Here is a 22,341-nt window from a genome sequence, read left to right as displayed (position 1 = left end):
AAAAACCAATAAGCTTCACTACGCTTGATGCTGCTGTGAGACATCAGACACCTGTGTGATAACAGGGTAGCAGCTACATGCTGTGCGTGGATGGAGTTTGGTGACCAAGTGTCATTTTACAGTTTATTAGAGGCATGTGGCTGTGAGTTCAAAGAAAGCTCCAGCAACATCACACTCCACACTTTAAAACAAAGTTCACCTTAGGAAGGATCAGCCAGACTACACAGGACTGAATTACTAAGCACTCCAAAGCACATTTAATTATGTCTTTATAGGTATCCTACTGTACAGGGGGTGCACGTCTACTCTGAATAAAATTCATGCCAAGCGTAGACTGTATATAGAAGATGGATGTAGCAACTGCAATATCGCCCGTGGATTTTTGGGCTCTGGTTTTTAAAACCTCTGTGTTTACTTAGCACAGTAAAGTCTGGTAATTTATCTTTCAGGAGTATCACCTTCACCTCCTCTAAGTAGATGACTTTTTTAGATTTTAAATTTGATTATTAAGCAGATAACATTGCTTGCTCTGCTACAGGAAAGTCCAAGATTTTTTTTTAGTCTGTTTAAAAATTTTAGTATTTTATTAGTCTGTTACTTAGTTTGCAGACATGAACTAGATGCAGTTCACTAACCAAGATTACTAATGTTTGGTCTTTTTCTGACTCTTAAAAAAAAAATCAAAACTCAAATAGGTGTAACACGGACTCTGTTCATTTTTGGAGATTTGGAGGTGCTCAGAGTCTAACAACAGACTTTGAGGAAAATGAAAAGGAGTTGCTTTCCATCCAAGAATCATTCAGGGGTTTTAAACTGCTCCAGTCCTTCCAGTCATTACTGTGAGTAAATATTCTCTATCCCCTGAACCTCCCATTGGGCCTCTTGGGAAAATTTTCTCCTGTCTGTATGACACTGCTTTTTCATTGCAGTGTTAAGTGAGGCCCACAGTTCCCTGCAAACCTCTGTGACTCACTGCTCCTGCAGACAAGGTATACTGCATAACATGGACATGTACTCCAGTGTCAGACTTCTGAGTGAAGAAGAACTCTGTAAAGTCCCTGTGGGCTGTCTTATATTAAGGGACAGGCATTTAAAAATTGATGAAAATAAAATTGTATTGACGGTAGACTTAATGGGAGCTTTGCCTCAACACATCCAGCATTAACTGACTTTATTAACTTTAGGAAATCTAGTTCCACCACTCTACCAGATGAAAATTCCTGAATGATTGAATGATTCCATTCTTCTCACAGAATAAGTATTTACCTTCTGGCCTGGTTTGATGTATGCGTTTACGTGTTTGAGCACTGGTTTGAGCATTGGGTCGTAGCGCACACACAGGCCCTGGATCTTTATCTCACCGTCCTGGGGCCAGTTCTCAGGGACCTGAGAGGCATCTGTAGGGAGAGACACAGATGAAGGTTTATTCCTGTCTTTTTTTTTTAAACTTTAATTCTTACTCACCCTCAGACCAGAAAACAGCTCTTGAAGTTTAAGAACACCACAACAAAAAGCAGACCTCTTACAGCTGCTACTGTCTATATTACAGTCCTGGATGATGTAAACAGGAGCTATAGACCATGCAGAGCATGTCATAACACCACAGATAGTTGACTTTTCAATGATCCCTTTGCCCATAGATAGGACTGGGTGTGCTCAGGATGGTATGGGTGAAAGCCAGTGGACCTTTTACTGAAATTCTGATTAAATGCCACAGGATTTTACTGCTACATATCCTGCAGTTTTTGAAGGATTCAGACTCTATCCAGTATTTTATCTTAGAATTAACTTTTGCCTCAAGTTGTAGCTTTTTGAGGCTTCAGAACTCAGTTGGCATCAGTCTCTGCAAGCATTGGTAAACTATAACAATTTCTTTAAAACTCGATTTGTATTTCTTTGTTGTCTTTGGATAAGGTTTCTGTTATTGTTAGTATGTAGTTTTCTTTTCACACAGTTGTTGGCAATTTCCTATTTTATACACTGTTTATGGTTTATTTTCTAGTTTTCAGTTCTTAGCTTCAGTTACTGTTGACTTTAGGATTGTGTGTAATTAGTTCCCCTTTGTGTTTCCATTCTGTTCCTTTTTCTGTCTCATCTATTTTTCTTCCTCATCTCTGTCTAGTTTCTTTAGTTACTTGGTGTCTTTACTTTGAATGGTTCAGTTTTCCCTTGTGAGTAGTGTTCCTTCCTTTCTCTACAATCACTGATTCCTTGATTGTCTTCAACTGTGTTTTGGTTCCCACCTGTTTCCTCTTTCAGAAAGCACTTGCTTTCACACATTCACACCACATTTGTGCAGATGTGAACACAGTAATTGCACTCAGGTGAAAAACAACCCCACTAAGATCCTTTGTAGGAAGGATCTTTGTAGGGTTGGTGAAGAACCGTTCATCTATGATGTAAATGTGATCCGACCTCGATCTGAACCAACTAAGAGGTGCACGCTGCAGGTTTAAGCTAAAAAAAACACTTCCCTTTGCCTCATATGCTTTGAATTCTGGAATGTGGAAAGGTACTATAGATGTGCAAAAGTCAGTATGGACTAGCAACTAGGTGTGAAATGAATGAATTCTCGATGTTCTCCAATAATCCAGAACACAGCACTTTATTCCCGTATTTACTTTTGTTGCTCACATCTGCACATCTGGCCAATAATCACACTGAACATTCTCAAAGTTCACTTGGATTTTTTCTCTGAATGAAAAGCAAACAAAAAAAGCTATAAATTTATAAACTCATTGACTGATTCAGACAAGACTGAATGAACTGCAGGTATGAAATCGCCCTCAGGTGTAGAAGAAAGTGTTACAGAAGTACCAGTCCATTTACCGTACCTCTGTGTTCTTCAGCTTGGGTTTCTCTGTGTTTTCTAAAGAAGTATTCCTACTGGTTCCTGGATGCTTTGCTCTCTGCTAGTTCTTACATTATAGAACTTTGTTATCTAATCAGCCTCAGATGCTCATCTTATGTTCGGTTTTTGTCACCTGAGTCCTGCATTTGAGTCCACAACCCTGAACACACAGTGGATCATGACAGGAACAAGATCCCTGGGCAGAGATGTGTAAAATCACCTGCAGAGGACCATCACACCCAGAGTGACTGTACCTCAGGTTCTGTTTTTTGTTTTTTTACACGTCTTTGCTATAATATTGCAGCCAAATTTCATTTGCTTATTTATAACTGATTATCCATTAATTTTGGTCACTTTTGCACGTGTTTGTTACAATTCTTTCCTCCCTGGTGTTTTTATGCTCCGTTATTTAGCCTCTGTCTCTTTCACATCTCATTTTGTTTCTAATGTTGGTGCCACATATGCACTAAAACGGGGGCATGCTGACTTTTTGGGCCATGGCTGTGTGTTCCAGTAATGCTACTAATGCACTGAGGAAAAGGTCAAGAGGCTCTGGGGGGCTGTGAGCTAACAGCTAACCTTTGTATTCCAACATGCTCACAATTAATATGGTAGCATGTTACAGTTTAGCAGATGTAGTTCTGATCAAGCTTACTTTGCCGTGTTAGCGTGCTGTTTGTTTTGGTCATAAACCAAGGGGACTGTTTTAACTGAAACAAAAAGATGAAGAAAAAAAATGCTCTCCATCCAGAGTAAAACCGCTGCTGGGCAATTATTCAAATTTTAAAATCAGTTATGATTTTGGCCTCCAACAGTCAACTAAAGAAAATAAAGAAAATATTTGGGATAAAAAAAAGACAGGAAATGGAAACAGAGGAAAACTCTGTGCACCCTTTTCCTTTCATCCTTCCCTAAAGGCTCAAACTCAGATTTAGCCCACATGACCAAAACTGAGCCTTCATTCAACAAGTTCTATGCAGAGGAAATAAAGCACTCAAGGTCAACCTATACAATTATCATTAGCAGTTGCCTCTGAATCCAGAGTGCTCAGGATTTCTCAGTTTAATAAACGCGTGTTAGCAGTCCTATGACATGCTACAAAAAAGCTGAGTCTGCGTCCTGCATTGATCATATTACTGCACTGAAAGGTAAGGATTTCATAGTCCTGCTTTCAGCTTACCCCTCGTTTGCCTCTATCTTTATCAGTTTGCTGGAAGCTTCCATGATGTCAGTAAGGACTTTGGTTTTGTGGGTCATTTACTGTAAGAAAAAGGCTTCAGAGGAAAACTCAATCAGATGGATGACGCTCATATGAGATACAGAGAGCCAGAGACTTTCCTTTGTTTCTGATTTTTTTTTAAGAAGAATTTGAGATAAGGTATTTTCTCGTTCCATCGTGCCTCCTTTTTTTTATCCCTTCACTTTCTTCTATCCATTCATCAATCTCGGGAATTGTTTTTGTTGTTTCCCGAAATACTGTAGCTGCTCTGTCTCAGAGAAATGTTCTTTGGCTGACCAGCGAAAACTTTTTCCTTTTTGTACAACATGTAAAATAGTTTGGTTTGGTTTGGTTTAATTTTGGCCTGGCTAGGCATTAGTACTCTCAGTGGTACTATGCTTAATTAATTAAATAATGAAGAGTGTTCATGTTTTGTCATCTCTTCTGCTGGGAAAAAAAGATGCCAGCAGCTTTTGCATTTCACCATAGAAACAGTCCATAAACCCAAACACACAACTTCTGGAGTCATAAGCAAAAGATAAAACTATGAAAAAGGTTTTACACACATACACTCACTGAACACAGTGAACCTGTTCACATCACATCCATACTGTACAGTCACAGTCCACTCCGTTCCTTTGGCAAACAACCATACATAGATCGGTGTGTGTGTGTCACGTGTAACATCAGATGTCTAAATGTGTTTACAAAGTCCACAGTTTGTGCCATTGCACTGCAGATGCAATTTTATCACACTTTTATATACTGACGCTACTGGTGGAGATGTAAAGACATACTCCGCCATGTTTAGGCCACATTTTTCCATCAAAGACATCAAAGCTGAGCAGTAAATACACACCAAAGGTCTGCAGGTTTGCTGGAGGAACTGTGGAAACCACAGTGCAAACCACTCGCATGTTTACTGGGATTGTCTGCTTATTAAAGGCTGCTGGAGACGGATGTGGAGGGCACTGCAAGGCATTTTTGATTGTATAATTCCCCCACAAAGCAAGTTTATATATTTTAGGTCTATACCTCCAGAAAGGATGGAAAGAGGAGTAAGTTCTTAGAAAGGCTCTGATTAAGAAGAGCTTATGATGAATACAGGGACGGAAATCACAATAAACATTTACAAAATGTTGCTACATCTGCTCTATCAGCCTAACACTGAGTTACCCATAGAGCCCTCGTAGTTCTCCGACTCTGTGCTGAGGAAGCTGTTGACCTTCTTCACAGCTGCCATCTGAACCTCCAGGTCTGCCAGGTTCCTCACAACCCAGTTCAGGTAGTTAGTGACCTGCACAGAGGCATTTTTGCAGCATGGAGATCATATTTCATACATCAGGATCACTTTCAATGGCATCATGCGTTAACTTGCATTATAAATGCATATTTACATCCATAACCTATGGCTGACCTGCAAGGATCAGGACCTGCTCTACTATAGAAATGTAATTTCAGCCCATTGTTAGGTGGTTACCTGGCAACAGTATAAAAAAATTCAAGTTTTATGGATTAAAATTAAATGGTACTGTAGTGAAAGGAAAACGATACAGTGCTTTTATGAGGTCGTGTAGGAGCACAAATGCTAAAAGTGAGTAAATTTAACTTATTGGTAGGTGGTTGCTAGGCAACACAACAATGCCATGAGTGTACTGATATAGATAAGAACCTTCAGGGGGCCTAAGATATACGTTTGTGCCACATTTAGCTGCTCGGTTAATGATTGTATCACATATGCCTCTATGACATCATACAGCTCTAATTTTTAAAAAAAACTTTCTGAAACTGGGCGTTCAAGGCTGTTTGAAGTGTGAATTTAATATAAAACTCCGTCACTGTAAAAATAGAAGACACAATATAAGGAAAACCATAATAGGTCCCCTCTGTTGTAGATTTTTATGCTTTATTTAAATGCTGTTGTCCTCCGTGTTACTTATTACACAGCAGAAATGATGCATTAAATAGTAAGTATTATAATCTAAACTCAGCTTGTTTGTTCTCCCGCGTAACCCCGGGTCAATTTAGGTTTGAAACACTTGCTTTTAAAACACAGTAATTTGAATTAATGTCTAACTACGAATGGAGGGCAACTCACTGACTGAATAAAGAGTAAAAAAAAGACAATAACAATAAAATGAATACATAAAAGAGAAAACACACAGTGAGGGCGTAGGTGAGGCCGAGGCCCACCAGACCTCCGGGATGAAGCCCGTAATGGAAACTCCATATTGAGGCCGCCGCCGCAGCCAGTACAATCACTGCTCCAAGGTAGTCCTGCAGAGACGTCAGGAAACAAAATATCACTGATACAACATATTCATATCAAATCCCAACCCACAGAAAAAGCTTCTCTCTCTCATATTTATATAACCAAACACTTTCTCCTCTTCTGAGTCCGATGAAAAAGGTTTCTCACCGTTCTGACCTCGAGCCAGCGGTTGGCAGCAGACAGAAACAGGTACGCTGTGTTGTTGGTGTCGGTCAGCTCCAGCATGCGCTGTTTGAAACGAGCCTCGTGTCTGCAGCAAACATGTAATTGAACAGAAGACACATCAGTTGTTTAATGGCTTCACCGATGCACTGAACTGCTGGTGCCCTCCTGCCTTTGGCTTTTGATCACTTGCTGACATCATCTTCCTCTAAATCCTCAATAATGAACACAAACAATAAACTCACACAGGGAGTACAAATAACAAACAAAACGCAAACAGGAAGTAAGAGAGGTACACTGTTTTTCAATTAAAGAAGGGGAGCAGCTCGACTGTACTTCAGCCTGCTGAATCTCAAAGTTTTATCTTTGTTTGTATTCAGTAGTAAATCACTGCCATCTAAACCAGACGTGGTTTGGAGGGAGACCAGTGGTTATGATAATGGGAACTATCCCACCACTGCCAAGAATCTGTCTCAACACCAGATTCACTGTTTCTGTGTGTGTGTGTGTGTGTGTGTGTGTGAGTCCTTCAGTGTTTGTATATTTGTGTGTGTTAGGAAGAGGAAGTCCTCTGGGGAAACGAGGAGAAAAAAAGCGTGAGAGCTGCTTAATGTTGGATTATCCGGACGATGGGAACAAGGCTGAATACAGAAATACAAGAAGATACTTCTCTCGCTACCGCCACTGGAACGGCAGCAGAGCACAACACAAACTGTTTGAAAGTAAAACCTAAACTGTGACAGCTTACCTGAGAGCTGCAAAGACGGCAATCCTATCAATCTAAAGGGCTCTGAACAGCTCTACTATGGAAGGTGACAGGATAAGAAGTGCTAAAGGACACTTTAACTCATTCCATAATGAAGACAAACTTCCCTCTACCCTTAATAAAGTGTGTTGACACCTAAATAAAGATGTGTTTGATGACCATTAGAACAGTCTCCAGGTTTTTCCAAGAGTTGCTGCACAGGCAAAGATCATCTTCACTAACTTCACAATCTCAGTCGCTTCGTTCTGTCAGTCAGCCCGAAATATGGAAACCACTCAGTTCAGAAAACAGGTTCAAGAGTTGTATGTCTGTGAAGGTTCTCAGTCATCCAGGTCATCGTAGTCAAAGGAGTTTGCAAAGAAAAGCGTCTGGACTTCTTTGAGTTGCTTGAAGACGTTTCACCTCTCATCCGAGAAGGTTCAAGAGTTATGCAAAAGAACCAAATGTTTATGTACACATTTACTGTCATGTTTTTTTCTATGGAGATCTCTTCTGTAGTCACACTGTAGTCACACAGTCAAACTTCAGAGTTTGGAATTAGGCATGCAGAGGTGATGCCTGTGAAGGACTGAATGCAAAAGCCACTCAAGCTGCTTGCAGCAGATAAAGCCCTGGTCACGCTTGCCAGATAGCTAGCTGGATAAGGAGCTGAGCTGCACCACAACAGGGATGCTTTGTTGCACCCTGGCTGAGGATTTATACTTCCAGGATAAATCTATGGTATGTAACCTACACCACAGCATGATGTATTCCTCCCTAGAAATGGAACTACGCATCACACTGACGCAACCCACAGGTGTTGTGATTGGTCTATTCAGTACTATAGTTTCCTCTGAAGCAATAGTACTCATTTAACTTTTCCTCAAAAGTAAAAAGTCATTCTTTCTACGAGTTTTTGCGCAAAGCTAACTGACCAGTGTCTTCATTTGCTGTCATATTTTCACTAACAGCACATTTCCTCTCTCATTCATCTTTACGTCTTTTAGATCAGTCATGTGCGATGATGGATACACCAGTAAAGCTGTCTTTTATGTGTTATTGTTCCCTTTATTTAGGTAAAAATGGAAGTCTGGAAGGTGTGCAGTGATGAGAAATAATCAGAAACTACCCTCAAATGTGTTAAAACTAGAGTACCATGTCTGTATTGAGAATGTAAGGAGTGGACAGTAGAGATATTTCTGTTAAAATGCAGAGATAGGAATCACAAAGTAAAATAAAGCGTCATGTAAAGTACAGATGCCTGAAAACTATAGGTACGTACAAAGTACTTGTACTTTGATATTTTCATATCAGTGTCTATAGGCCCAAACATTGGTATAAAATGTCTCCATCTTTATAATTGTAATAATACTGCACAAACTTATGATTCATAGCAAATTATGCAGTGAGCTCTTTTGAACCTGTGCGGGTCCCAGACCTCACTTTGAGAACCGCTGACTTACAGTGCCAGTCTAGCTTCTCAGTCATCCAGGTCAGCATCCTTTAATGGGCTTGAGATGAAAGTAAGTGGACTTCTTTTAGGCTCTTGAAGATGTTCTACGTCTTATCTAAATGTGGCTTCAGAAGTGGAAAAACCTGAGATCTGAAACATCTTTAGGAACTTAAAAGAAGTTCACTTGTTTTCAACTCAAGCACATCAGACCGGTAACTTACATGCACTTACAAGAGGCAGAAAAAACAGACACAAAACCTTAAAATAAACATGATAAAATGTTCATGCCTGTAAAACATGACTGAAACATCTTTTACAAAAGCTATGCCAATACACGCTATCTTCTATATTCTTTTTGATTTCGAGTTTGAATTTTAGTAGTTTGAACTGAAGAATGTAAAAAATTCACCACTGTTTTGATTTCTTCTGTTTACGAATGATCTTCTGCAGAGCACAACAGAAACTCTCTTCTTAATAGCAGTCGTAAAATCGTCTTTCACATTTTGTGACCAATTTCTAGAAAAAAAACAAGGGTTGCAAATTTCAGTGCATAAAAGACAAACGTGTACCTGAAAGCTCGTATGGTGGTGAGACCTTCTGCAGTCTCAGAGAAGTGGCAGAGCAGAGGAAGCTGTGTTGAGTCATCGAGGTCTTGGAGGTCCCTGAGAGGAGGTGTTTTTACAGTATGAATATGACTTCATATGAAATCTCCTATGCACAAGTGTACACATGCATATTACACACTGAATCCTATTTGCATGATGTCCTCTGGTGTACTCATTCAGAATTCATGTTCCCATGAATCATCAAGTTGATGTTTCCTGTTTCCTGCAGTGAGGAGATTCAGCTCACTGCATCTAAATAAACTCCCTGATTTGTTTAGATAGAAAAATAATACGCTGCAGCTACAACAAATACACTGTGGACATACTTGGAGGCGACTCTGAAATATTTCTGAATGAAGTAGAAGGCCACAGCCAGGGGAACCAAGGCGACCAGGAAAATAGGAGTGATTGAGGCTATGACCCCGATGCCTGACAAACAGAGCAGCGTGGATCTCGTCAAAGATTCCAGCGTTGAAGGAATATGCTACAATGAAAGGAGATGAGGAAGTGGGAGTTCAGTCATGTTTGCTTCCTTCTTTTAGTTTAGCAAAACACAAACAAATCACAACTTCACTTTGACGGCTAACCAGGAATAATAATTAAAACATCTGTTCAGTGCAGCAGTTGTGTATATGCTTCTTCATAGGTCTCGAGTCCATTATCTCTTATGCAAATTCATCAGTTTACCTGGTCGATGATGTTGGTATCAGCTGAGAATCTGTTGAGGATCTGCCCCAAAGGAGTGATGTCAAAGAACCTGTGGAGAGAAGTTACATGTGTTTAAACAAGGGAAGAAAAGAGAGGGAGGCTGCAGAAAGAGCAACAGAAAACTTTCCATCAATTACGAAGACCGATGATAAGCGAAGAACAGCGGGACGAGTGCAGCCACACACACAAAACTCAACTGTTTCCTTAGAGATGCGGCTCAAGTGTGAGGATGGTCCGCCAAAGTCCCCAGTCACACTCAAAAACACACTGTTCAGCGGATCCATCCATCCATTTTCTACCACTTACAAAGGTGATGTGAGCAAATACAATCAAAGCTCCCCAGACTCTCTTCCATTCATCACCACGTATAGCTCTTCCAACAGGACACTGAGGCGTTTTCCAACTCAGCCCAGAGATAATCCATCCATATCCTGGCTCCTCCAAGTCTAACATACCGAAAACGCCTGCACAGAAGTTCAAACTACCTTTTGATGCACAGTAATAATAATAATAATAATAATACATTTTATTTGAAAGCGCCTTTCAGAACACTCAAGGACACTGTACATGGTAGAATAATAAAAGCAAGATAAAAGCAAGCAGTTTACACAATCATAAAATGCCCATGTAAAGGCTTCACTCTTTAGGATATTTGTTAGTCTTCAAACTCAGAATGCTAATTAACCAGCAAATGCACAGCTTCACCTCCAGGGTCCAGTCTCGCTTCAGCGCAAAAAACCAGCAGAGGTTATCAGTAAAATAAAAAATACACCTTTTACAGACACCTTTACTACCAATAAAAACACATAGATTAAAAGGAGTGCAGAGTTTCAAAATTTAAAAGACAAAAACAACTTCCAACAGGTTATAAAAGCAGACGTAGGTTTACTTCAAAGATTAAATGTGAGCTTCGAGCTCTTTTACAGATGTCTACTCTGGTCTTGTTGCAGTTCTGTTTTATGTACCTGATGGGAGCGTGAATGATCTTGTTGAGGAGGTTGTGGTGCAGGTTGGTGGCTGCAGAAAGACCCAGAAATTCCACAGTGAGGGAGGTGATGAGGCATAAAGTGATTCCAGCCGCGCATAAGATGATGAACACTAGCAGACTGTAGGAGTCCTGCCCTCGGTGACACACAACAAGACAAAAATCACACCATGGAGAAACAAGAGCAGAATGTCAGAAACTAATATTATCATTAAATGTTTCTAAAATACAAATAGAGCCACTGTGATGTCACAAACTGGTTTCTGATCTCTGCATTTGTGTATTTTAATCATTGAGTTAAAATTTACATTTAATTTGTATATATTTTCCCTTATTATGCTCTCTGGAACATTCAGAGAGTCAACAGGAGATTCAGTTCATAAGTGATTTTAATAAATTATCCCAATAAAAACCATTAAAATCTTAATAAAACCCATTACAATCCCAGTAAAACCCATTAAAATCCATGACAGACATATTGTACCTGCACTGTGGTGTTGGTGCCGTTCATGCTACTGGTGGTGGGTCTGGTTCCATTAAACATGTCTGTTCCTGAACTGTTACTGATTTTCGACGTCCAGTTAGCCAACCAGTAATCGATGGCTACAATGACGGAGTGTTTCAGGAGTTTAGAGAAAATCATGAGGAAGACCATGAAGAACCCCCCAGAAGACAGGTAACACCAGCACACCTGAGAGAGCAGCATGGATCATAGTAAGAAAAGCAGTAGTCACTGGTTATTTGATCGGTCAAACTTGTTGTTCCTCTAAAAAAATGGTAGCAGGCAACTAACACTACACCCAACAACTGTCCAGTAAACTAGCTCAGGTTATTTTTCTTTTGTAGCAGTTAATGTTGTTGCTAACAACACTTTAAATCATGAGAAAATGTCATTGTGCAGATGAGTGGATTACCTTCCACGGGATCTTTGACCTTCTGTTGGTGGTCGTGGAAAAGTTGTCATCGTCCTCCTCCTCGGCTTCTTCTTCTGTTAGAATAAAATCACATTTAGAAGATATCATTTTTATGTTAAGGTGATTATAAATTAACCATAGGTGTTTTTAATCATCAAAGATGGCATTGATAATAGAAGCTGCCATGGTGCAAGTTACATTCAATTAAAATACTAGAAGGACTTTTGAGTACTCACATGTTTTGGTTATTTCCTACAGTAAATATAGAATATTTTGGAGAAACAAGCACTCCACCAAACTTTGACAATAAACCCTAAGGTGGCACTGTGTCTATGTGTCATCATGTCTTTTCGGGAGGGAACTCTGACAACATGACTCAACCAGTTACACTGAAAAGGAAACTGTCACCTTCATCTTCATCATCTATTTGGTTCTTGGCCTCTCTGGAGTAGAAAGCTCTCCTCAGCGTCTTCCTCTCAAGTGTTGTTTGACTGTCCTGCTGAATGTCCTACACACCGGAGGAGTGGATATAATAGGAGAAACATTACAGTAGACAGAAAGCTTTAATAAACACTTAGACAGCTGCAGATTTATACCTTACCTTCTCCAGCTCTTGATCCTGCCTGTTCATCAGGGTTTTCCAGTGGTCATAAAGTTCAACGTCATGAGTCTGGATGTCCTTCAGAGTTCCCTCTCGCAGGACTGTCCCATCCTTCATCGCTATAATCTGAACAAAACACACAATATAATGTTAAGGCTCAATGAAAAGAAACACTGCTCACTGAATTTATGACATGTATGTTCCTGCAAACAGAAGGCCCTACCCAGTCTGCATGTATTAGATATTGCAGTTTGTGGGTGACGAGAACCACGGTTCGTTTATCATCCTGCAGAAATTTAAGGATTCCTTCCTGCATCAAATGATCACTGAGGTGGATGTCGAGTGCTGAGAATGGATCATCCTGCAAGATTTAAGAGAGAAGCATGGATATCAGTTAATCTGACAGATGAATGACTTTCTCAATCTCAAATGCTTTTATACGTATTCAGTTTTAAAACTGTTTAGGTCCTGAATACTTATGTAATCAACTGGTTTAAACTAACATTTTGTAACACTGACACATATGTCTTCTGCTCTGTCATGTTTCACTCTCATAAGTGAATACCTGGAGGATTGCATCATTTCATGAGAAGTATTCATGATCATAAAAGACTTTCAAATTGAGTTTATTTTCAAATGAAAAGCAAATCTGATGTATATCAGATTTATGACAAACTTCAAAGCCTTAATTAGAGATGTGGTGGATAAAAGTCTCTTGAATATAAAAAACAGACTATATCTTAATGCTCAGACCCTTACTTGGAATAGTCTATTTTTGTACTATCTGTACTATGTTACCATTGATTGTTTTTTTCTTTTTTTAAAAATTTGTCATGAGAAAAGTTTTTTTAAAAATCAAGCAGAAAGTTTCTAACCTGAAAATGAATCCAACAGGAAGTGCAAGAATATGCAGTTCCTCAAATGGCCACTAGAGGTTTGCTCCATACACATCTATGCTAAAATTTCTAACTTTAAAGCTAGTTGAGAGGTGTCATATTTTTTGGCAAGTACTGTAAAAGGTCACTGGTTTGCTTCTAGCTGGAGACACAAATTGCCTTTGGGGTTATATCCGCAAGGGCATTTTTGGGGGGCTACCTGCTTTGGTGACCCCGTGTGACAAGGGAGCACCTAAAAGTAGCTGTGGAGTCACAAAAGACAATTTTGGTTTCTGTGGAGAGTTTCTCTCTTTATGATAGCTGGACAAAAACGCTCTGATTGAAATTCAGTCTTCAAATTTCCATTATGAGGGGAGAGACTACTTTGACTGCCAAGTAGCTTTAACTGCTGGCTTGTCCACTTGTTAGCTTTTATTAGCATGTATCTATGTTGGTTGGGTGAATCTGTGATGTCAAAAGGTCATCACTTCAAGCTTTTGGAAACCAAAATGGTGACTGTCAGGTATGTTCAATTCGAGGCTTCAAAATGGAAGGTCATGGACCAGTGGGAGATCTCGCCTGAGTGTGTCCATTTTTTATGTACAGTCTATTTTCAGTCTATTTATGTACAGCATTTTCTTGCAACACTGGACATGGAATAATCTGCAGAAAGATTAAACCTAAGCAAGCTTTCAGTTTCCATCATAAGGAATGCTGTAAAGGAGGCATGTGGAGGTAGGTAGGTATCAGTATATTGTACATCATGATGTAGATGTTGTACTTTAAGTTGTATTTTATATATAAATTCAGTTTGCATGGCTCCTCTTCTGTAAAAGACATTTAATCTCACCGAGACTTTCTGGTTAAATAAAGGTAAATCCTTAAATAGATATTTATACTTTATGAAACAATGGAAAAAACTGTAATGTGAAATTTCCAAGAAGAAACGATTAGTTGTGCCCTGTAAGAGTTAGTAAATTCTAACAGCCAGATGTCCATTAATCTCTGTGCTAACAGGACGGTGGATGCTATAATGTCTGTTTTATACTGTGTTAATGAAGCCTGTGTTATGGCTGTTTCATGTCTTTCGATGTGAGAGTGCATGACGCATATATTCCAGCCCTGATATCAGATATGAACAGCACAAAAGAAAAACATTCCCTCCTCATTATACATTTAATTTTTTTCTTAACCATCGTAGACATTACAAAAGGTCATGAGTGTATAAAAGAATTCCACTGATGGATTTTAATGAGGAATGTATGCTTGCTAATGGACTAAAAATCGAGGTGGCAGCAGGAAATTACACAACTACTCAGACAGATAAACAAATGACAGCATTCACTGTCATTATCCCAACGGCCACAATGTACCGTGTGTCACAAAATACATCACTGCATGATGCATTTAATTATATAAACAAAGGGAAGGTTAGAATACGACAGAACTTAATCTTGTAAAGAAATGGCATTATCTAATTTGGCTACAAATTAGGAGTAAAAGTCTTTATTTTACATTAAAATGAGGGCCATTACCACTTTTTTCAAATTGCACATTGTAAAAAAGAAAAAAAAAGACAGAACTCAGCAGGGTTTCCAATGTTTTGAACATTCAAAAGAAAGTTTAAGGAAAAGAAAATTTTAAGCTTACCAAGAAGACGATGTTGGTGTTTTGGTACAAAGCTCTGGCCACACAGATTCTCTGCCTCTGCCCTCCACTCAGGTTGATGCCCTGACACAGAAACAGATAAATTAAATCCCTTCATGTGATTATGTTTCTTTTTTGAAGGCAAATTAAAAACTTGCATACTCTCTCTCCAATCTCAGTCTGGTCTCCGAATGGCAGCAGGTCAATGTCTGGCTGCAGAGAGCAGGCGTCAATCACTGCTTTGTACCTGAAAAACACCCATGAACAGGTCAGGAAAACTCTCAATGTGCAACACGTCAGAACACAAAGCACCGCTGACGTGAGCTGTAACTGTGAGCTGTGGGGTTCTCACCGCTGTTTGTTGAATGGACTGCCGAAGGTGATGTTTTCCTCCACAGTAGCGTTGAGCAGCCAGGACTTCTGGGCAGCATAGGCAACAGAGTTTCTGTTCTTGCTGTGTGCACCATGGGAAATAGAGGCAAACAGATACCAGGTAAAAAATGCAGGTCATGCATTCATAAAGCTTTAAAGAGCAGGAATACTGATCCACCTTCACGGCAATGTTGCTTACAGTTCAGGAGCCTTATGATCATTAAAGTTTTTAGTTATTAATTTGATAAGTCATCCACTAAGGAAAAGCTAACCTAACAAAGTAAAGCAATCTGGTTCCTTGAACAAATAAAAAATACTAGTGTTTAATTCTAACATTATGTTTTAAATATAAATCTATAAATTTAACCTGGGAAATTCTTTTTGTTCTCTAAAACCTCTGCATTGAATTCAGCACCATAATACAACATCGCAGCTTTATTTACAGTTATCAGTATGTAGCTTTTTGCTGTATTTAAAGGCTAAAGCTAACATAAGATCAGTACTCCTGTTCTAATCAGCTTTATGAATGTGGGACCCAAACATAAAAACAAAAACAAAACGAGGAGGAAGAGAGGGAGGATTATGTTTGTAAATCTGTCAAACTCCACTGCAATGTAAAAACAACTCGTCAGATATGAGGGATAAATATGAAGGTCATGGATGAGGTTAATGACGAGCTGCAAATGATCAACAATTAATAATGATAAAAAAACAACAACATGACATCATCTACAGCAACACAATCATGAATACAAACATCAACACGTCAAAAACCACTGCTGGGAGTCTGAGCCGAGGCCTGCTCTGGTGTGAAGTCACTAACAAGCTCAGAGAGCTGTAATGATGACAGTTTTCTAATATTTTATCTTTTTCCATTAAAATCTGGCTGTATAGTAAGTAATATATATAAACGTGTAGGATACCTGAATTCAGCAGTTTCTCAGAACTGTACTGTCTTAAATTGTGCATATTCACAGGTATAGATGAAATGTAGACCCCGTTGGAAAGTCTGTTATACAGCTGGCTTCTTGAGGTGGCAGTGTAAGGAGGCTTTGGGTGTTGCTTAGGCTTAATTACTGATTGTCTACATGTGATGAGGTGTTGGTTAAGGGTGCTTGAGGTTGGCTAAGCAGGAACACTACATCTTTGCTCCCAGCTGCTGATTTCATCTTAAATTTAGTAATTGATGGGATTATGTAAAGCCAATAATCCCTTATATGCTGTTGTACGTCCAAAACTAGAAACACCATTCAAAGCCTGAAAATGACCGTCACCACTGTGCAAACATTTCTAGTTTTGCATACCATTTTTTAATTATCTAACAATTTGTCAAAAAAATCCCATTCAAGTTTTCATATTCATGGTTGGGGTATCCTTCAGCTGTGGCTTTTCTTACTCTGGCCTTGTTCCTCTGACACAGGTTTGTTGTAGCAACATTGTTAAAACTTTAAATCAACTAGCAAGGCTGTGAGTCTAATACTTTTATTTATTTTTATGATCTAGATTTTACAAAGTTCCTAAAATGCTTCACCCATTTGAGGGAATGAGAAGGCTACAGTGGACTAATTAACAGACAAAAAAGGAAAAAAAAAGTTCTAATTAAAATTTTCTTTTGAACCTGTTGCCATGCCTACAATTTTTATTCTACAAGCATCATATTACCCTCAAACCATAAGAAAATTCCTCTTCTTTCCAAAAAAGTCTCTTCCTCAAAGCCACCACATGTATATTTTTTGATCTGAAGCCATTAGATTGAGAGTTCTGCCATCAACTGCCACTGTCAACTGCTATTATAAATAAACTTTTTTGGAGAAAAAAAGTAATAAAGTGGCCAGCTCCCTTTTTCTTTTTTGGTGCTATCTTCTAGCAGAAATACCGCAATTGAAATCGCATAGTCTGTTTATTTGTTTGTTTGTTTTTTGTTTTTTTGAGAGGGTGTGTGTGTGTGTGTGTGTGTGTTCCAATGACTCCCAGCAATAAAAACAAAAACAACACACATGACATGTGAACAAAGAGCAACACAATGAGCACAACACTCTGAAGGCTGATGGTCCTGAACACACACAATATGACCTGATGTAGCAAAATCATTAAAGAAAGAAAGAATAAACCAATAAGTGATCCATCTGTTCACTGGTTCCTCATTAAGCTGCTGTCTTATTGAACTTGGTTCAGGTTTAAGAGCTTCAGTCACATTTCAAGTCCTCATAAGCATTGATTAGATAAAGAAAATCTCTCTATATTTAAAAAGGTAAAATAATGAAAAGCTTACTGGACTTTTTACCTCTTTACAAAACAAAAGAAAAAATCCATAAAAGTAAAATAATGTTGCATTAATAAACTGGCAACCTTGCATTGCTTTTTAATTCAGTATTATAAGCTGTGTATTCACTAAAGAATTATGTTTTTTGTCTGTGACTAACACTATATAATATTTATTTATATAGGTATAGAAAAAGATAGCTTATATGTTTGTGTTCAAGAACAACAACCTGACTATTTGCAAAACAGCAACTTCTTCTGAGGCACAGTAACAATGACAAATGGAGTTAAAACTGAAAGAGGAGGAGAAGCAGAGGAGAAAGAAGAGGAGGAGGTGAGACTGAGGGGTCAAAGGGTCACATCATTCTGAGGCAGGACACCAGAAGAAGAGCGAGTACCTCCTGATGTCTTCGTCAGACTCCTCTGCCTCTGACCAACTGTCAAAGTCAGTGTGTTAGAATTAGCCTACTGCAGTCCACTGCATGTATATTTGTGCTTACGCGTGAACACAAGGACAAGACCACCGCAACAAAAGCAAAGCGATAACACAACACAAAAGATGGGCTGCTTCTTTTTTTAAGGGGGAAAAACAAAAGAACGAAGAAAAAAAAATCATGAAAACAAATGGAAGAGCCACGTCGTCATGTCAAACCCCAGCCTGCCAGCTGTTAATTGAATTAACCTTCCCACCCAGAAAAGAAGGGCCGTGTAAGTGATGCAGTCATTGTCTGTCTGTGATAATTAGGTTTTGTGGCTTCCTTGACAATGAGGTCGTGTATTTTCTGCGACCGAGAGCATGTTTGTGTAAGAATCATATCCCAGCTTGAACGAGGACAGGCATAAACAGAAGAGCCGTCAACAAACAGAGAATCAAACTGCTAAATCAAGCGTATTTACAGAAGGATGTGCAGCATTAAATACACCCTGACTGCACTTTAAAAAGTATTCAACCCTCACTCTCTGCTCATGCTAATTTAAGCTCAGAAACATTTTCAATGTTACTTTAAGGATGTACTGTTTCTTGTGATTTTTTTGTTAAGTTAATTCTCACTGTTTCTTTTTCTCCAGCTCCAGTGCTATTTGGAGTACTAGTAATAGAGTTAGTAGAGCAGAGCTGAAAGGTATACATTTCAAAAATTGTATGGTTGTCAAACGTCATACACTAAAGTCAGCTAATATATTTAAAAATACTGAGTGAGAATCTGGCAAGATGAGCTAGAACAAAGAAAAACAGTGCAACACTGTGGTGTATAAACCTATAAAATAATGACATGTTCCGTTCAATCAAAATCAATAAAGATGTCATAAATATGCATAGATAAGCAAGTAGTCTTTTCTGTTTCTTGCATGTCAATTAATATTTGATTTTACTGTTACATCTACAGTTTAACAAGACACGAAAAATGACTAAAACCAAATTAGCTTTGAAAAAAAGAAAAGTTTAACAGCATCATGTTTTACAGTATAGAGAGGACAGCATTTATACTTTTGAGTTCGTACGTTAGTTGTGTTTATCTTTATGTTTAACAGCTGTAAGCTGTAAGAAACTAAATAACACATAAATTATCTTCTCTTGCAGTTAGTGTCTCAGTATGTAACACTGTAATGTAACAATTTAATATTTTTAGATTAGTCTTATAACATTACAAAAACATTACAACAGCGGCAAGAGGTACGCAAGGTTAAGACCCCTCTCAGATGGTTTGGTCACTCTAAGAGCTTATAGTGTGTTAAACTTCTGTACTGGTTCTCTTGGCTCATGGAAATCAGTTTAACCACTGAATAACATAAAGTAATCGATCCATCAGGCATGTGTTATGACAATACAGTCTGAATGTTGTAGCTATCCTGCTAAATGAAACAAAAGAACTGGGATTTAATAAGAACCAAGCAGTGAATGTCCCTTTCCTCTGAGGCCATCATCAGCCAAGAGCATCAGATACAGATAAACATTCCTTCAACATTTGAGAGAAATATGAATGTACTGATAATTATGTGGCTTCCACAGATCTCCAATATTAATCTCACTCTCCAACTTCAGGATAAGCCTCAGTGCTGCCACTCAGTACAAAGGTGCAGCAGCTATCGATGATAGTTGTGCATGTCCATGTGGTTCTTTTTCGAATTTCAGTACAATTTTGTACTAACTCAGCAAACACCAGATAGAAAGTGTCCTTGGTAAACACAGAAATTGCTTTACCCGCACTGGTTTCTGTAGGGCTCGTGAACCACAGCCGATCATACCTTTAGACTACTTCCTAATACGTTTTACTTACTTAACCTTCATAACACACGATGAGCGATAAAAAAAACAAAAAAAATCCAAATGGCTAAATGTAAACGTTGAAAGGCATAAAAAAACGATATGGAATGATTTGTAACCTCTTTATATTAAACTGATGGGGAAATGCTGTCCTCAGTGAGCAGTGAAAGATGGCAGTTACCTTTTTGGGTGTAATAAAAAATTATGACTAATAAACTAATTTAACACCAAGCAGATACTCATGCTTTTGCCAATACACCCCTTTAAAATAACATGAGGGTATGCAGGTGAGAAAATAGTACCCATTTTCAAGCCTGAGTATTTACAGTCTGTGTTTAAATGACTGTAGACCAGAGAGAAGGTACCTTATGTTCCCCTCGTGGATCACCTCACAATCAGGCTGCCTGATAAGGCAAGAAAGCAGAAGGTAAAGGGAAAGAAACCACACACACACACACACACACAACCACACACACACACACACACACACACACACACACACACACACACACACACACAACCACACACACACACACACCAAACCACACACACACACACTGGTTAGTGTGGAGAGATAAGCAAAGAGAAAATAAAGACAGAAATATAGGCGATAGAAATTCAAAAGTCATCTAAAAAAAGCAACTGAAACTTGAATTACAGAAAGAAAATGAGTCATAGTCACAGGACAGTTATCTAATATGACGGTGCACACTGCAGACACCTACAGCGACCATTTGTTTCCATTTCCAGCTTCACATTGTGCACTAAAAATCTGTGTAAGTCATGGTATTTTGGTCTTTTTAGATGACTTCTTTGATTTCTTTAATGACTTTAGTTGTGGTCAATCATGATCACTAATGAGAAGTTAACAGGCCTAAACTTCTGACCGCAGCTCTACATAAACACTTATGTTTATTCAAGTAACCTCTCAATTTTAACACCTTACTGTGGGTGAAACTCCAGAGTGAACCACTAAAAGTGTGAAACTGTCAGGACATTGAGAAAAAGTGATCGCAATTATGGAAGCAACTGAGATGTTACAAATGACCAGTGATATCTCAGAACTTCTCTTCAATTAGCATAAGACACAGTACTAACCAGGAAGTCCTTTCCGCTAATAATAAAATGTCCAGAGACGACAAACACAGCTGACCTCTATGTGTCGTGGCTCATTCCTGAAAGTGAAAGCAGAATCACCTTCAGGCTATGAGATCTGCTTATTACCAAATATCCTCCTCGTAATTGATTCAGCGAGTGTCACTTTTGGTTTGTGAGGCTGCATAACGAGTTTGTCTTTTGCAGTTTAATTAAATAATAAAATGAATGAAAGTATCTTTGGTGTAACTCAATATCCCCCATATTTTAGCTATTGAATGCCAATTACATTAAACTCAGGGAGAACATAATGCTTTTAAACATCATAGTTTGACTGTAGCTGAGTCCTCCATAATTGATTTTATAAATGGAAAGCTTTCCAGAGCAGAAGCTGACAGATCCCAGATGACCACAAGAGCGGCAAATTAAATGACAGTGAATGTCGCTGCTGGACGTTTGACACTAACGAGCCAGTAATTGATTCTTCTTGTTACTGTCAGCATTACTCTGTGCACAGACAAGATATTATTAGTTTACATTTGTTCCCAATCGTAGTCCATCATGAAGACGTACTGTATGTGTCCAGATGCGTAAAATAAAAATGGCGTGAAACAAAAACAACTGAAAGTACTTAACTGTTGACTAAACAAAATAAAACACGAAATATGAGATTTTCATTCTGATACATTAAAAAAGTTAAAAGGTTTATACACATATAAAGACATAGAAAGAACAGAAGAAATTTCAAATATCATCGTATACAAAACATACAAAGCTTTTAGAACATGTGTTCCACTTCCTCTATTTAACTATTTGCAGTACACCAAAAACAGCTACTGTATTTATTTATTATTAATCCACCAGGTTTGGATCCTCTGTTACATTTAACAGATTCTTGCATATCACATGAGATACTAAGTACTTGTAAAATATTGTCTTACTTGCTCCAGTAGACTCCCCCCTCGATGGCTTGCATTTCTCCAAGCATGGCCAGCAGCAGGGAGGATTTCCCACAACCCACCTGGCCCACGATCATTGTCAGCTGACCTGAGATAGAATGAAATGAAAAAGGTGGTGATGGTAAACTACCTAGAAAATCAGTTAATCTCCTAAAGCCACCATTTCACTGGTGACCCATGTGGAGAAAGGATTAGGTGTTCTTTTAGCCACACGCTAAACAGACTCTATGCAGTCATGTAACAAACTAGGAAAACCTTTCCTGCTTCCATAGCACTTAAGAGGGTAAGTATGATCCAGGTTTAGCTAATGAAAAGTAGATGTTGTGACAGTTTGCTGGTGTGTGTTAACACAA

The 22,341-nt window shown here is 38.7% G+C and overlaps 1 protein-coding gene across 4 annotated transcripts in view; it reads right to left on the bottom strand.

The window, feature by feature from the left end:
* The window catches only part of abcc9 (ATP-binding cassette, sub-family C (CFTR/MRP), member 9), a 78,273-nt gene that overhangs the window by 17,439 nt on the left and 38,493 nt on the right, over positions 1-22,341 (bottom strand). For all 4 annotated transcript variants that reach the window (XR_005608819.1, XM_039600861.1, XM_039600860.1 and 1 more), the window contains exons 18-34: positions 21,971-22,076; positions 15,390-15,491; positions 15,200-15,284; positions 15,041-15,121; positions 12,739-12,876; positions 12,516-12,641; positions 12,323-12,422; positions 11,915-11,988; positions 11,485-11,691; positions 10,981-11,132; positions 9,995-10,064; positions 9,634-9,791; positions 9,272-9,364; positions 6,490-6,592; positions 6,234-6,347; positions 5,247-5,367; positions 1,267-1,397 (exon numbers count right to left, since the gene is read on the bottom strand). Coding sequence is in view for 3 of the 4 variants with exons in the window: in XM_039600861.1 (XP_039456795.1) it covers positions 1,267-1,397; positions 5,247-5,367; positions 6,234-6,347; positions 6,490-6,592; positions 9,272-9,364; positions 9,634-9,791; positions 9,995-10,064; positions 10,981-11,132; positions 11,485-11,691; positions 11,915-11,988; positions 12,323-12,422; positions 12,516-12,641; positions 12,739-12,876; positions 15,041-15,121; positions 15,200-15,284; positions 15,390-15,491; positions 21,971-22,076 (1,961 nt within the window). In the remaining variant the exon portion in view is untranslated. The remainder of the gene's footprint in view (positions 1-1,266; positions 1,398-5,246; positions 5,368-6,233; positions 6,348-6,489; positions 6,593-9,271; positions 9,365-9,633; positions 9,792-9,994; positions 10,065-10,980; positions 11,133-11,484; positions 11,692-11,914; positions 11,989-12,322; positions 12,423-12,515; positions 12,642-12,738; positions 12,877-15,040; positions 15,122-15,199; positions 15,285-15,389; positions 15,492-21,970; positions 22,077-22,341) is intronic.

The sequence above is a fragment of the Oreochromis aureus genome, linkage group 17 (assembly GCF_013358895.1).
Source record: "Oreochromis aureus strain Israel breed Guangdong linkage group 17, ZZ_aureus, whole genome shotgun sequence".
In the NCBI taxonomy this organism is placed as follows: Eukaryota; Metazoa; Chordata; class Actinopteri; order Cichliformes; family Cichlidae; genus Oreochromis; species Oreochromis aureus.
This window is presented reverse-complemented; position numbering and strand designations above follow the sequence as displayed.